Here is a 15,454-nt window from a genome sequence, read left to right on the forward strand (position 1 = left end):
CAGTTCGAAGCGTGGGTTTTCTTTGGAAGGGTAATAAATGTCGAGCGTAGCCAATCCGTTGGGATAGTCCCTGTACGGTAGATTTTATTGAATATGAATACCAGCAGTTGCAACCCCCTTCTGTCCTGTTCAGCCATCAGTTTTATAACTTCGGCATGAATATTGTCTGGGCCAGTTGCTTTTCCGCCTTTTTGGGATCGTATTGCGTGAATTACTTCGTCTTTGGTAATTTCAGGTCCTTTTTCGTTCATGTTTTCATCCGCTTTCGGTGGAGTGTTCGGTCTGCTATCATTAAATAGTTCTTCTACGTATTCCTTCCATCGTTGTAGTTTATTCTCTATTCCTAAGATGATGTCATTATTTTGGTCCCGTAAGATAGCTGTGGAACGTTTCTTGTTACAGTTTACCATTTCTTTCACCTTCTTGTGTAAATTGAATGTGTCGTATTTTTCTTGAAGATTTTCGATTTCACTACACATCTCGGTCATCCACTGTTCCTTTGCATCTCTGCATTTTCTTCTAATCCATCGCCATTACAAATGATTAATTCGACGCGAACGAAGTCGCGGGTACACGCTAGTGTCATACAATAATATTCCAAATCTCGTTTTTTTATCTGAAAAAATATAGAAGTTATAGGGGCGTGCCACTCTCGAAAAAATACCCCGTACATACACCAACGTGCTTTGTAAGCTTTCTTTTTGGGAAGTAATGTTAAAAATTCATGTAGGGGTTTTACCCTATCACGCAATTGCTTCACGCTCCGCCACCCGAACGCATTCTCATATTTCGTTCCGGTCGATGCTGTGTGGGCCCCCTTTTAGGCTCCGACGACGTTTCGCTTTCCTCCTAATCGGACAGCCTCAGATTCGTCTCCGAACGACTGCGTCCTTCACGCTAAACTGCTCCCATTTACGGTCGGGCGGTAAATCATAGCGCCGCGCCGCGCCGGCTTCCCCCAAAACGCGCGCCTCCCACGCCACTCCCCCCTACTATTTATTGCATATTAGATAAAATGCTAATTTTTGAGCGCCTCTGTGCGGAGGTGGTCATTTGTAAAAGTTGAGAGAGCGAGCCGGGGCCCCCGATGAAGTTGTCAGTTATGATATAGAGCCTCGTTGTCGGGAAATTCGGATGATTACATTAGTTGAGGGATATAACTTTTTTTCGTAAATGTTTTTGTCGTGTTTCCTTTGGGTGCGTTTAAGATATAGAATTACATTTAATTGGAAGTTCCTTGCCTATTTTTTAATTATTAATATACACCTGCGATATACACTCACCTGCAGGAAAAACGGGCACCTGGAAATTTTGATGTATTTTAAAGTTTAAAATAATTATTTGACTTTTTAGTATCTCTTTCTGAATTAAAAATGAAAGTTTCCGTCTGTCAATTATACGAAGAAAAACAAAATGATATTTTGATGAAAGTTTGGACCACCCTGTTGAGTACGTTAACAAAGCAAGAAATTTAAAAATTATTTTATCATCTAGGTACGTCTTTTCTCGATAGTTTGTTTTTTGATTCATCTCAATATATTTATTTTTATTGGAGATATTCACTTTTGAATAAGACCCAAGTAGCATTTTCAAGACTTGCGACCCATGTTTACACAACGTTGGATTAGTTATAAAAAATAGTTAGCTCCCTACCTTGGGTATTAAAATAAATTTAAACGTTTTTATAACGTTGTGCCGACGTTGGACTAGTACTACAGCAAAGTAGAAGCTTCTGCGACGTCGAATAAACGTTGTCTTTTAACCTTTTTTGCTTAAGTGATCTTTAGGTGATTCGGACAACGTAGTTACAACGTTGGACAATATAGAGTTTTCCGACGTCAGTTTCAGGACCTATTCCAACGTTATGCAAACGTCGTCTGTTTTACTAATTCCAATGTTGTTTAGATTTCCTTATTCTTACGTTGGTAGGACGTCGAGTCACTACCTTTTTGCAACTGTATTGAACCATAACCTTAAATCTTAAATTTTCACTTCATTGTTCTGTTCAGTCAGGCAGTTCAGTGCTGTTTTTGTTTTAATAAAAAAAACTTAATTAAAATGGGACATAAGAAAGGTACATATCAAACTATATTTAAATATACATCGACATATATTACCGATGTTTATCCACTCCCTCGTTTATTTAGATTATAGAGGGCGGCACAAGCTAGACTCTAGGATGACTAAATTAGGCAATCTTGCGACTAGTATACTACCTGTTAAGGCCGAACTGCGACTTTATTAGTCCAGTAAGCGACTACTCGAACTACTCCATCTTAATCTCCAAAACAACAAAGTGAAAGCCGCCATGTTGTTAAATAAGAAAATGTTTCGTTCCTAAAATAGCAAGTCCTGCTTTTTGAATACATTAATTTGAAATATTTGACCCTAAAAACACGCGGAAACAATTTTTTCGACTGCGAATAAATTATTCTCATTTTACTAAAAAAAAATTCAAGAAAATTTTTAAAACTTCTATAATTTTAAGGCCCATTAGTATTTTTCAAAGTAGAAACAATACATTTATCAATAAAGTTGTTTGCGTTTAACTTTTTTGCCTTGGGTAACGAGTTACAGAGTTGGTTAAAGTGTTTCAATAATTATGATCTTCAAACATCCTCCACACTTAAATACTTTTGTTTTGTTTTTCTTCACTGCCATCTGACATATGTCTCTAACTAAATCATAAAAATAATATTTTTACTATAATTATCCCAATTTAGGATAAAACGCGACTTAGACGCCATATTAGTTTTGTATTTCTGTGAATTAGGATTTTAAACAACGTTGCAGTTTGTACTAAATTAGGCTTCTAGCCAACGTCGGTATCCAACGTCGTTTCGACCCGAAAATTATTCTCCAAACTAGTGCAGACTAGGGTTGGCACGAGGTTGCGCCGACGTTGCACACCGACGTTTGGTCGCGTGACACAACGTTGTCCCGACGTCCAAATGCTGCTTGGGGACAGTAGTGGCTTTTTAGTTTTTGCAATTTTAGCATTGGATTTGGGTCCTTATCAACACATTTATAAAATAGTGTAGCGTTTTTTTTTAAAACATTACCACTGCGAACGGCAGCTATTCATCGGAGAGCAGTCGTGGGTAAGGTATTTCACTAGAGAGAAAACTAATCAATAACAATAAACAAATAAATACAGATATTAGGCGCCAGGCATGTACAAAGAAAGAAAACACAGTTGTATATTACTTAAAACTAATGACTATATTTATTCATGATGTTCTTTGCTGGTACATGACATTGTAGAGTTCTAATAAATATATAGTGGTTATATGTCAAAAAAATGGTATTAAGAGTTGTACTAAATATCTATGAAAGTAACTATGATAAAATACAAGACATGTAACGTTTAAGAGAATATATGAAATGTAGCATTACTTTAATTAATTTGATATATTTTATATGATGTTAGTGCAATAATAATATCTATAAAAAAGTAATACTATTACAAGGCGTAATGCAATGAAACCTAAAATCTAAATCATATTGTAACTACTAAATCGACATAAATGTTCTTAATAATCTAACCACTAAATATAGTCTGTACGATATCGTTTAAAATTTACGTTAAGTTAAAACTGAAAATCGACTGAAAACCAGAACCTAAATCTACACTTAGCTGTTCTTGAGTCAATCCTGTTTCGAAGAGTAGCAGCGTGAGGTGGGGTCATATCTCTGCACTGTCTGTCGGCGATCCTGTTGGCCCAAACAACAAAAGGGGCCAGAATGAGGACACCATGAATCACTACAGCCGTAGCTACTGACGCTGTATCCATACTGTGGCAATATGGGGACACTACCCGTACCTTGGAACACTACTAGGACCTTGGATAATGTCCGTACCTTGTAAATAGTCCGTACCTTGGACCCTAAAAATATGAAACTCTTGTTTAAAACCAAACAAGGTCTAATAAACAAAATAAACCTACCTCGAATTACTTCCGAGGGCTCAATAATAAACAAAGAAACTGTCCTTTCTTCCATGTAACATTCTGGAGGACAAAAGAAAAGGGACGCCAACGTGCCAGCAATATACAAATACAACAATTTAACAAGTTAAGTTGGGACATCCAAAACTCTACCCTGTTGGTTTGAAATAGCAGCTGATTCAAATTATACAGCAAGATTTAAATAATCACCATTTCTAAAAGCCGGGATACAACAGAGCGGCAAAACAAAGTGAGGTTAAGCACGGAGAGAGTTGACAGAAGCGATGTTGACAGCGCCTTCTCAGAGCGATAACAGGGTTGTGTCAAACGATAACAGGGTTGGCGACTAGGGAACGTAAAAATTACGCCAAGCGTGCCAAATAAATTATCAGGCCTGAACGATATGGAATCCGATGACGATACGCCAGACATCATATATATCATATATAAAAAAGACATGTAACGAACTAAAAACGTTACAATAGTGTTTATTGCTTTTTTAACGTTACTGTCATTGAAAAGTCATATTATGATTGTTTATTGATGTTTACTCTAGTAGAGATGGTTTTAAGTTCTTAAGGATTGGCTATTGCTGCTTTAATTGATCATGGTACTTTTGGCACTTTTTAAAACCATATCTGCTAGTGTAACTACCTAACAGACAATAATAATATGATTTTTCAAAGACAGTGGCGTTACATAAATTATAAATTCTATTTTATAGGTCTGTTGGCTAGGTTACTTCTCCAAAAAAATAAAGCTTTTGAGATGAATCAAAAAACAAACTATCGAGAATAGATAGACCTAGATAGCTTTTTTAACGTACTCCGCAGGGTGTTTGGAACTTTCACCAAAATATCCTCATTTTGTTTTCCTTCGTGTAATTGACAGATGGCAACTTTTTAATTTAGAAAGAGATACTAAAAAGTCAAATATTTTAACTACAAATTGCTTAAAAAATCATTAAAATCGGTACACTAAAACACAATATATACTATAAAATAACTTTAAAATACATGAAAATTTTAATTTGCCCCAAATGTCATAATAGTATAAAGAATAATACATGAATAAAAATAAAAAGTATATAAAATTTGTTCTGTTTTAACAGTGTTGCCAATGTGTTGAAAAGTAAAAGCTCTATTATACACTATACAACTAACTCATATTTTGACATAATTCATGAATAATGTTTATGCATAATTTGTCAACGTATGAGAGACATTTCTCTATTAAAGTTTAAAAATTGTTAAATTCTCTGTTTTTTTTTTCTAAACCATTTTGGACAAACTTTTATAGCAAATATTTCATCAGATAGTTTTTTGGTTTATCTGAAACAATCGTCAAAATATCAGTGAGGCGTACCAGTATCATGTTAGGTACATACATAATATGGCAACATAGATAGTAGATTAAATTTACAAGAGAGGATATCTAGAAAAGATCCAGTGGTTCTCAAAATTTAAGCAAAAAGTTTTTTTTTTGGAAATTTTCAAAGTAAAATAACTCTGTTATTTTGTACTTATTTGAAAAGCGGTAAAGAGAAAATATGTTTCTTTTATCGAAATCTACCAGCCCTGAAAACATTTGCATTTATTTAAGACTCACCCTGTAGTATAGTAAAACTAATTAAGGCACAAATAATTTGAGTAAAAGATAACTAATAATATAATACTTTGATGATAATAATAAATAAATGATGTATAATATATCAACGATTGTAATAAAAATTATAAAAATTCACTCACCGTAAAGCGTCGACACCAAACGGACAGCCACCGTATATCCCTGATCCTCTTCCCGTTGGGCAGTCTGAGGATTATGTCGGTGTTGTTGTGAGCTTTCAGCGGCGGATCCCTGAAACAAAGCGCTCGTCAATTGCCGCCGTCCGGAAAATATACCGGATCAATCGGCCGGAATGTAATCGCTAATGCCCGGACAAGCCGGCATTAACAACAGCAGATTCGCAGTTTTCGCCTTTTTTTTTTCGGCTATAACTTCGTTATTTGCTTTTGTTTTTAATTCTCGTCCGGCGTATTGTACTTTTGTTTGGACTGGTGAAATAGAAATAGTTGAAGTAGAAATAGATGAATCTATCCAAAAAATGATGAACGAATCAACTTAAACACATCTGCGTTTCAAAATCGGTCAAATAGATTTGACCAACTGACATAAATCATAATTTTATAAAACAAATTACACATAAAATCAAAACACATATAGCTCGACGTTACCCTGACGTAACACACGTCAACGGCGACGTTTCATTTTGTTAAACAAACAAATAAAACAAATTTCAATTAACAAGATCTGATAACGAGGTCTCATTATGAGTCCGTTAATATACCGTTTCCCCTTGCCCCGTGGCCCATTTAAAATAATCAACTCATCTACGCCAGTCCGTGATTGGTCGGCGAGATTCGCCGGTCGAATCGGCATCTGCATTACCGGCCGAACGCCTGCCGTCTCGATTTAAATGCAAATGAAACGGCGTCGCCCAGTGGACCGAGTCGCACAAAAACGAGTCAAAATAATTGATATGTTAATTGATTGGTAGAATGATATAGAATAGTTGAACTGTTGAAAACCAAAGTGGTCTAAGTCAAAAAACGTAGTTTTGAGATATGTGGCTCCAAAGTTAACGGCTTACTGTAAAATACTCACATAAGATATTAACTTTGGTATTGTAACACCCATTGGGACCAACTTAAATTTTCGCTTGAAAGTAGATTTTGTAGAAAAAAGTATTTTTAGGGTTCCGTACCCAAAGGCTAAAAACGGGAACCCTATTACTAAGATTTCGCTGTCCGTCCGTCCGTCTGTCACAAAGTCTATCTTATGAACCGTTATAGCTAGATAGTTGAAATTTTTATAGATAATGTATCTATGATGCCGATATAAGAAAAAATACTAAAAACAGAATTAAATAAATGTTTATAAATAAAAAAGTACTTTCACTAAACATTATCTTTTAAGTAAGAATTTTACATAGAATCTTTCAAGTCCTCAGTGACCGCGTGGTTAAAGCATTCGGACTTAACGCTGCTATGACGTCGGAGCCGTAGTAAGGCAGGTTCGAATCCTAGTCCAGGCGACTTTTTTTTAATCGTTTTTTTAATTTTTACATATTTTTACATATTTATTTTTACTTTTTACATATTTATTTTTACTTTTTACATATTTATTATTGATTAATACAATCTTTAGTAATGTGTTCCTTCATTTTTTTTAAATTACTTATACGCTCATTCAAAATTTTAGATAAATCGGAAAAAAATTATAATAATATAGTATAATATTTATATAATATATATATATATATATATATATATATATATATATATATATATATATATATATATATATATATATATATATATATATATATATATATATATATATATATATATGTATGGGTAATGAATGGTATATATATATATATATGCGTATATATATATATATATATATATATAATGTTGTATGGGTAATGAATGGTACGGAACCCTTCGTGCGCGTGCGCGAGTCCGACTCGCACTTGACCAATTTTTTGTTTGTTTATTTTGTATTTTTGAATTTGTTGACTTGGACAATTCTGGCTTTCAATTGATTGGGACTATTCGTGCATAATCTAAATTATGTCTTCATCTAAATAAAAAAATATATTAAAAAACTGTATCTATGTCTTCAAATGTTAATAAGATAATATAACGGTTTAACAAGTTAAGAAACATATTTGATAGTATCAGCATTATCAAAAACACCCTAGTTAATAGTGATGGGTTGTTATTTAACTATCTGTTATTTTATAACAATTATTTAGAAATAACATAACGCAACCGTTACTACTTTTAAAAAATAACAGATATAAAATAACGACACGCAGAGATCGATTGTTCGTGAAACGAAGTCGGCGCTCTGCACCGCCAGGAAATTCGATGCTGCTTGAAGCAATTCCAAAAAACAACTAGTATGGATGGAAAACATGTTATTTCGACAACCATCGGGAAAGAAACGCTGCTGCATCGGTCGATTGTCGATGGAGGCTCGCAACGGGTTGGAGAATAACGCATCAGTTGTTTTAGCTACGTTGTTTTTTAACCTGTTACGAGCATAACAGAGCGGCGGTCGAGATAATCGGAGTGGGAAAGTAACGCTGCTGCATCGGTCGATTGTCGATGGAGGTTCGAAACAGGTTGGAGAATAACGCATCAGTTGTTTTAGATACATTGTTATTCAACCTGTTGCGAGCATAACGGGCGGAGGTCGAGATATTATAGCGCTGTATGTTTCAGTACTTGGTTATTAAGTTTTAATTATGAAGAATATACTACACATTTTCTTATATTGCTATTTTTTGACCGCAAATGGTAAAATCATAACTAAGAGCTTCTCGCCCGTCGAGTGAGATGCACCCTGTACGCTGCTACGCAATTCAGGATCTACGCGGATCGAGATGCAGGGCGTAGGTAGATCGGAATGTATAGGTATAGACGAGTGGCGGCATTTTGGCTTTTTTATATCGCAATTTGTAAACAGCACTTATTTGTAAACAACCACCATTTTTAGAGAGGTATTTTAGTTAACAATCGATATTTAGAAATGTTATGACACCCTGGAAATACTACCACCGAGCACGTCATTGTTGCAACTTGCAACTGCGTTAATACGCCTGGCGGTGACCGCCTCATACTCTTTCAGATATTTAGCAATAAAATAAAGAAACCTGTTATTTTTAAGCTGTTATTTTAAGCTGTTTTTTATAAATAACTATAACAGTTTCAACTGCTATCTAAAAATAACAGTTTTGCCCATCACTACTAAGCTCCCTTTATACGGCAGATTATTTTCTAAAAGTTCTATGTCATAATATTTGTCCTGGCTTTGTATTGCTTCTACACCTTAAGTTCTTCGAACTGAGATAGTTGTTAGATATTTTACTTTTTTTGCATTGAGAAAACGTCAAAAGTTGACATATGATATGTCATTTTATTCAGAGTGTCATTTTCTATCGAATAAAGTAAAAAAAAAATACCGGAGGTGCCATTTAAAATTCAAAAGTTGTAGTAATTTCCGGTGAAACAGGAAGTGGCCGAAAAGAATTGAATAACCCAATCAGTCCTAATTTATGTCATATACTAACATACGAAATCTAGTTTTTTATCTAAAAAAATAAAAAAATTATAGGGGTGAGCCACTTTAGAGACCCGCACCCGGTATTTCGTCCTTTTCCTATTTTTCCAACCTTATGAAATTAAATTTAGTAAAACGTCCAAACTAATAAAAAAACACAAAGAAAATAATCATAAAACTTATTTTTTAACTATGGCACAACGTTCAGATCGACGGCAACATCAGCGTCTCTCCCTCTACAGTTTAAAGACCTTGAATTACGCTAGGATCTCTATTTTTCAACTTGATATAATTTTGGCTAATGTTCACGGATATTGTTCCGCTGTGCTCCAGCATAGAGAAGATATCGTCCTGCTGGCTGGCTGCTGGCGTTTGATTAAATATGCGCCCCGGGCACTAGACGACTGGGGGCGGTGTGAGGTGGAGAGGGGGGGAGTGTTGCAACAGTGAAGGGGAGTAAAAAGGGGGTGTCTGTCGGCACCCTTTGAACGGATACACTATGGGTGGCGAATATACTTAAATCATTCAGAGGATACGGATATTACCATTAGGATAATTGGGGCTCGGCTCCCTTAGAAATATTTGTGGGATTGTGGGAATGTTTAAAAGTCTCTTTCTGTGGGGTTTATTACATGGTTTGACCAACATAGCAACTGTTGCATCTTATATTTAGTGGCAGCAGAAATTATTGTCATATTAACATCAATAAAATGCTTGAATTCAATAATATAGGAGTTTGAATATTATATGAGTAGTTTTTAGATTGTCGATTATATTAGAAAAAGAGTTCTTACTACCCACATCATACTAATTAAAATATCAAATACAAATAAAATTAAAAATATAACAATACACGAGGGTGAAATTTTAGTCTCCTTTGACACAAATTACTAGTAGTGGGAACTATCGAATGAATACTATCGAAACATTCGATAGTTGCAATTCATTCGAATAATTCGATAGCTAGTAAGAAAACATTCGTTGAAAACTATTCGAATAAAAATATCGAATAGATGCGTCATCTGCCTTGAAATATATTAATTCGGCAGCAAAAACCATTCATTTATAAAATTCATTCATTTGTAAAATTCATTTATTCGTCAGGATCGATTATAATAAAATATAAAGTGGATTTTAGTTGTCGCCCGGCGACGTAGGTTTCTTTCCTAGAAACCCGACAGCGGTCGGCGGTCGGTGGCAATGGTATGAAAAAAGCCGGCATCTTTGATTTTGAGTCAGATAAAGATAAGGACACATTATTTTTTTTATTGAGGTGCTACATTTTGAACGGCGCTGTTGCCGTATATTCGTATTAGTTGGTATTAGCAAAGAATATTATTCTTTGGTATTATAGTTAGTTAGGGATAGTATGACTATATATTTTGCATGTTTTTTATTAATATTCTGTTGTTACACTACAATAATACTTTTTATTTTGGATGTAGGAAAATTATTTTTAATGTTTTTAAGCAAAACTGGTTTAATAAATAATAATAACAGTAATAATTTGTTATACCTATTAACACCAAAATTTAAAATCATTTAATATAAACATTTTTTTAAGTAGTAGCAAAATATAAACAAAAAAGTCAAAATTATTTATATTAGATCCTATTTAAAAATAATATAGTCTCTAAATTTTTTGGCAACGTTGGTTTATTAAATAATAATAATTACAGAACTAATTCGTTATATTAACAACAAATTTTAAAATCATGAAATATAAACATTTATTAATTTTCTAAGCATGCAGTGTATATATACAAGAAAAATATAAATAAAAAATTAAAAATCAAAATTTTATATGTGTATTACTTTTTATTACTTTGTATTAGTATTTAAAAATAATATTTGCTTTTACTGGCATTTACTTTAAAAAATAAATGAAATATTTCTTCGCAAAAATCTACATGTAAGAGAATTAGCATAAACAAAATTCAAATATCGTTAACTTTTTTTTTAAATTGGCACGTGTACAACTTTAATCAATCAATTTAATTTTCTCATCCCAAAATTTGAGTTCGATAATCATTTACTTAACCGCATTACCACATTACTTGAATATGATTATTAAGTTCAACTAATTCATATTACTAAAACATCTAAAATACAAATACATATGTATTTTTAAAGTTAACTGTAAGTTCACCTCATCTCTCTTAAAAATTGTTACTTCTCAAAATTTCCCATTAAAAAAATAGACCATATACCGTATAAAATTAAATAATTGAAAGATCCGAAAATCACACAAATTTTCGGAAAAATTTTGACCACCTGCACACGTACACAATCGTCAATTAAAAAAATCACTGCTACTTTAGTATTTTAAATATTTTAATAAACGCAAAAATAGCACAGTATTTAGAAGGCAAGTTATAAAAATTTGGAAGAACTAATAATGCACTGACGCAGACAAAAATCAAACGAATACTAAATTTCATTTATCAAAAGCATTTGATAGTCTTGACTTAACGATAACCATTTAGTCGCACGGCGAGGTTGTCACATATGCTTTAGTATACAAATGAATGAATGATTTTATTCGAATGAAACCATTCGATAGTTGAAATCATTCATTCTGTAACCATTCGATAGTCTAATTCATTCGATAGTTCCCATCGCTACAAATTACCTATAACAGATGCGAAAGAAAGCGACTGCATCGGAAACCGCTCGGCAAACCCGACACGCCTATTTAATGCAAGAGGGAGGCACTTTTGAACAATTTTTGTAATTTTTTAAATTTCATTATCCTGTTTTTTTACCGTTTACCCATTATCTACCTTGACGAACATGGGAAAACGAAGGTCCTTTTCAGGACCACAAATATTTTGATTGAAAAAATTGGTAACTTTTCTTGGATTAAAAAACAAAAGTTGTTAATATAATACCAATTTAAAAGTGTTTTAGTAGTTTTAATACACACTATGATATAAAATTTATTATTATTATAATGTACATTATTAATACTATTGTTCATTCGAAATGGCATTAAGGCCCAATTGCAACAATGATTTAAATTTTTCTTAAAGATAAGTAGAGCTTAGAATGAGCTGTATTTATATTTACTTTAATATTCATCTTAAATGAGGGAATTTGACTGATACAATTTTTGAATTTGAATTGTTTTTAATGACACTAACAATTTTAGTTCAATTTTTAATAAAAGTTATTTAATATTAATAGAAATCCAAGAGATTTGAAACCTCTTTTAGCGATTTATAACATTCTCAAATGAATTACATGTGCCCTTATTTTCTATGAAAATCACACAGCTTTTTTCATAGTCGCTGCAGTTGCTATGGCTATAAAAAACTAATTTTTTAAGGTGTGAAAATTGCGACACACGCTAAATGGACTTGATTTTTCGTATGTCTCGAAGTCTGTGGACCTTTTTATATGCCTCGATAACATATTGGTGCAGATTATTTTCACCCAAACAAATAATAACCCTAACTATACATTGATGCGGATTGTCTATGAACTCTTTCTGAAGGTCACAGAAACCTGAACGCGTAATTCAGTGTTCTTTCGCATCTGTTGTTAATTTGTGCCTTTGATGTATCTTCGTTGTTCCCAAGTGTTCCAATTCCACATACTTTAGGCTACTTGAAGGAATTACTGAACGCAAATGGTCTCGACAACAAAACTGTGATTGAATATATTGAGCTTACATCCAATCCATTTTTGGCTAATTTATTCATGAGCAGGTTTGAAGTGGAGGCTAAGAATCAGATTGAGTATTTTCCAAGAGTATGGTTTAGGCATGTGGATGATATTTTTGCCGTTTTTGACACACATTCAGACACCATAGATAATTTTATTTCTAAGTTAAATAATCGTTTTCCTTCCATTAAATTTACACATGAAATTGAGAACAACGACAGATTATCATTTCTAGATGTATTAGAGACAGAAATACTAATAATTGCCTGGAATTTGATATCTATAGGAAAAATACCACGCCGATATATTCCTAATGAATCATATCATAGTGTTGAACATAAAATGGCTAGTTTAAATTTCTTAGTTCATAAACTACTTAATTTTCCACTTACCAACGAAAGATATAAAATAGAAAGAGATTACATTAGGAATGTAGCCGAGTGTAGTGGATATTCTCCTTCACTAGTTGATAAAAGTTTTTAATTTCTGAAAATTCGGCTTTACAAGTGGAGAAAGATACATCAAAATATTTTTCAATACCGTTTGATAGAGATTTATCCCGTGGTCTAAAAGGAATTTTTAAGAATGTCAATTATAAACTTGTGTATAGTGCTAATAATAAATTACAACAATTATTAGGTAATCCAAAGGATAAAACACCTCCGCTGGAAAGGTCGGGTATTTATGAAATTTCTTGTAAAGATTGTAATCAGAAATATGTTGGGCAAACTAGAAGATCAATATTAACTAGATTTAAAGAACATTTAGCTCAGATAAGATATAGTAGACCGGATAAATCTTGCGTTTCTGAACATATTGTTGATAAAGAACACTGTATAAATCTTTTGTGGATTTTCAGAACCACTAGATCTTTTCTGGATTTTCTTTCTTGTAAATTTAATCTATACCATGTTGCCATATTATCAAGAAATTATGTTTTTTAACTAAAAGCTAAAAAAAAATTCCAAAAAATGTCGAATTTTCAATTTTTTTTTACGAAAAAAAACTTATAGGCCTGTTTCTAGGGTTGAACTATACTACTACTTGCACTTATTTCTGGGACACCCTGTATATAGTCAGTAATACTTCTGACCGAAACGTTACGTAAGCAAAATAAACAAAAACAATGATAGTCCGAATGACCTCCTACACTAGTGTTGTTAATTAACTTAGTGCATTTTCATTACGGTCATCATTCTTCCCATAAAAAGCAACAGATGCTGGCGAACTGCACAAACCACTATAAATATTCATAGAGGGGTTAAACCCCAACAAGAAAATCTCGATAATCAATCTTTGTCGGTTTGCTGACACCTAGTTATCTCTTACACATCAGTATATTAACAATGTCAGCTGCATAGAGGGAAAGGGACAATTTAAAAATCGATGGCTTAAATATGAAGAACCCCTAATTTTAATTTAAAATCATTTAAATTTTAGCTATTTATAGAAGACGATAAAATGGTATTTTATCGTCGACCGAAAAGATTAATTTCGGGAGACGATAATGCAATTTTATCGTCGTGTATAAAACAATAGTTTTTTCCATAGCGAGTTACGTTTTAAAAAATATTCAGAATTATTATTTCAAGCTTTGAATAAGAAGACTAAGGAATGAGCATAATGCTATCCATGTATTCATGCATGGTGGGCAAAAAAAGGACTCTAGGGTGGGGATCCTTGACATTTCTGTTTGACGATTCATTTGACACATTTGAATTTGATTTGAAATTTTGTGGATTTGTCAGTCTTTACGGGGCTTATTATTTTATGTTATTTATTATTTATTCTACTACTGACAGTTATATAAAGGTAGTAAATCTAGATGGAAATTGTGGCAGTACTTAAATTAACAGTGACACTATCGCGATTTATCGAAAAAGACTCTAAAATAGTTGGTTGTGTAGCGTGCGGTAGATCTCGGCAAAAATTGAGTGAAATAATGGAACAACTTTTCGCTAATAAGTGACTATATAATATACATACGTGTAGTAAACCGATCATTTATGAAAAATTTTAAATTAACTAAATTATATATTTTTTTTGCATTTTAGTTTTTATTTATTATTTGTCAAAGATTAGATGTCAAAGAATTTTAGATACGTTAATTTGACTTACCTGCTTCAGTAGCGTATCGGATGTTTGTGTTAATAAATACTTATTATAACTTATCTATTTTTATTAGAATTATATATTTTTATAACAATTTTAATAACTACCAACATTTATTGGCAACGTAAAATAAAACAACAAATTATTGAATCTACCCCACGTCCATCCTACATCATAGTTTTACATTTTTTAAATAAAATTAGAACGGCACTGATAAACCGGAATTTACGTCGGCCATATTTGAGGCCCATCGCGGTGGACCTAAGATTTTTGATATGTTCCTTCTTTAGTCTTCTTATTCAAAGATTTTTTTTTTCAAGGAATTTATTACGAGTAGAAAAAATATTGTGCTGGGTTGGCGTTGCTTTCTATGTAATTTGACAAATAAATAAAGCTGTCTCTGTTGTCAGCAGGGGGTTGACAGTGAAATAGGAAAATTGGAAACAGTCATTAGTGTCATTCCTGTCATTCTCCTCACGACAAGTATGGCCGCCTAGACAAAGACAGCATTGTTTTTGTCTAACTATTGTCTAACTTCACAGTTTAGAATTGACAGATTTCAGTTTCAGAGACAACTTCAGATTTGTTCTAGAACAAAT

General features: G+C 32.9%; 1 protein-coding gene across 1 annotated transcript in view; it reads right to left on the bottom strand.

The window, feature by feature from the left end:
• LOC115884777 (protein Skeletor, isoforms B/C) overlaps positions 1-15,454 on the bottom strand; it is a 99,191-nt gene that overhangs the window by 35,681 nt on the left and 48,056 nt on the right. Inside the window, exon 3 of the mRNA XM_030903453.1 lies at positions 5,696-5,804. Coding sequence (XP_030759313.1) covers positions 5,696-5,804 — 109 coding nt within the window. The remainder of the gene's footprint in view (positions 1-5,695; positions 5,805-15,454) is intronic.

This window comes from Sitophilus oryzae, unplaced genomic scaffold (genome assembly GCF_002938485.1).
Source record: "Sitophilus oryzae breed Bouriz unplaced genomic scaffold, Soryzae_2.0 scaffold_357_pilon_pilon, whole genome shotgun sequence".
NCBI lineage: Eukaryota > Metazoa > Arthropoda > Insecta > Coleoptera > Curculionidae > Sitophilus > Sitophilus oryzae.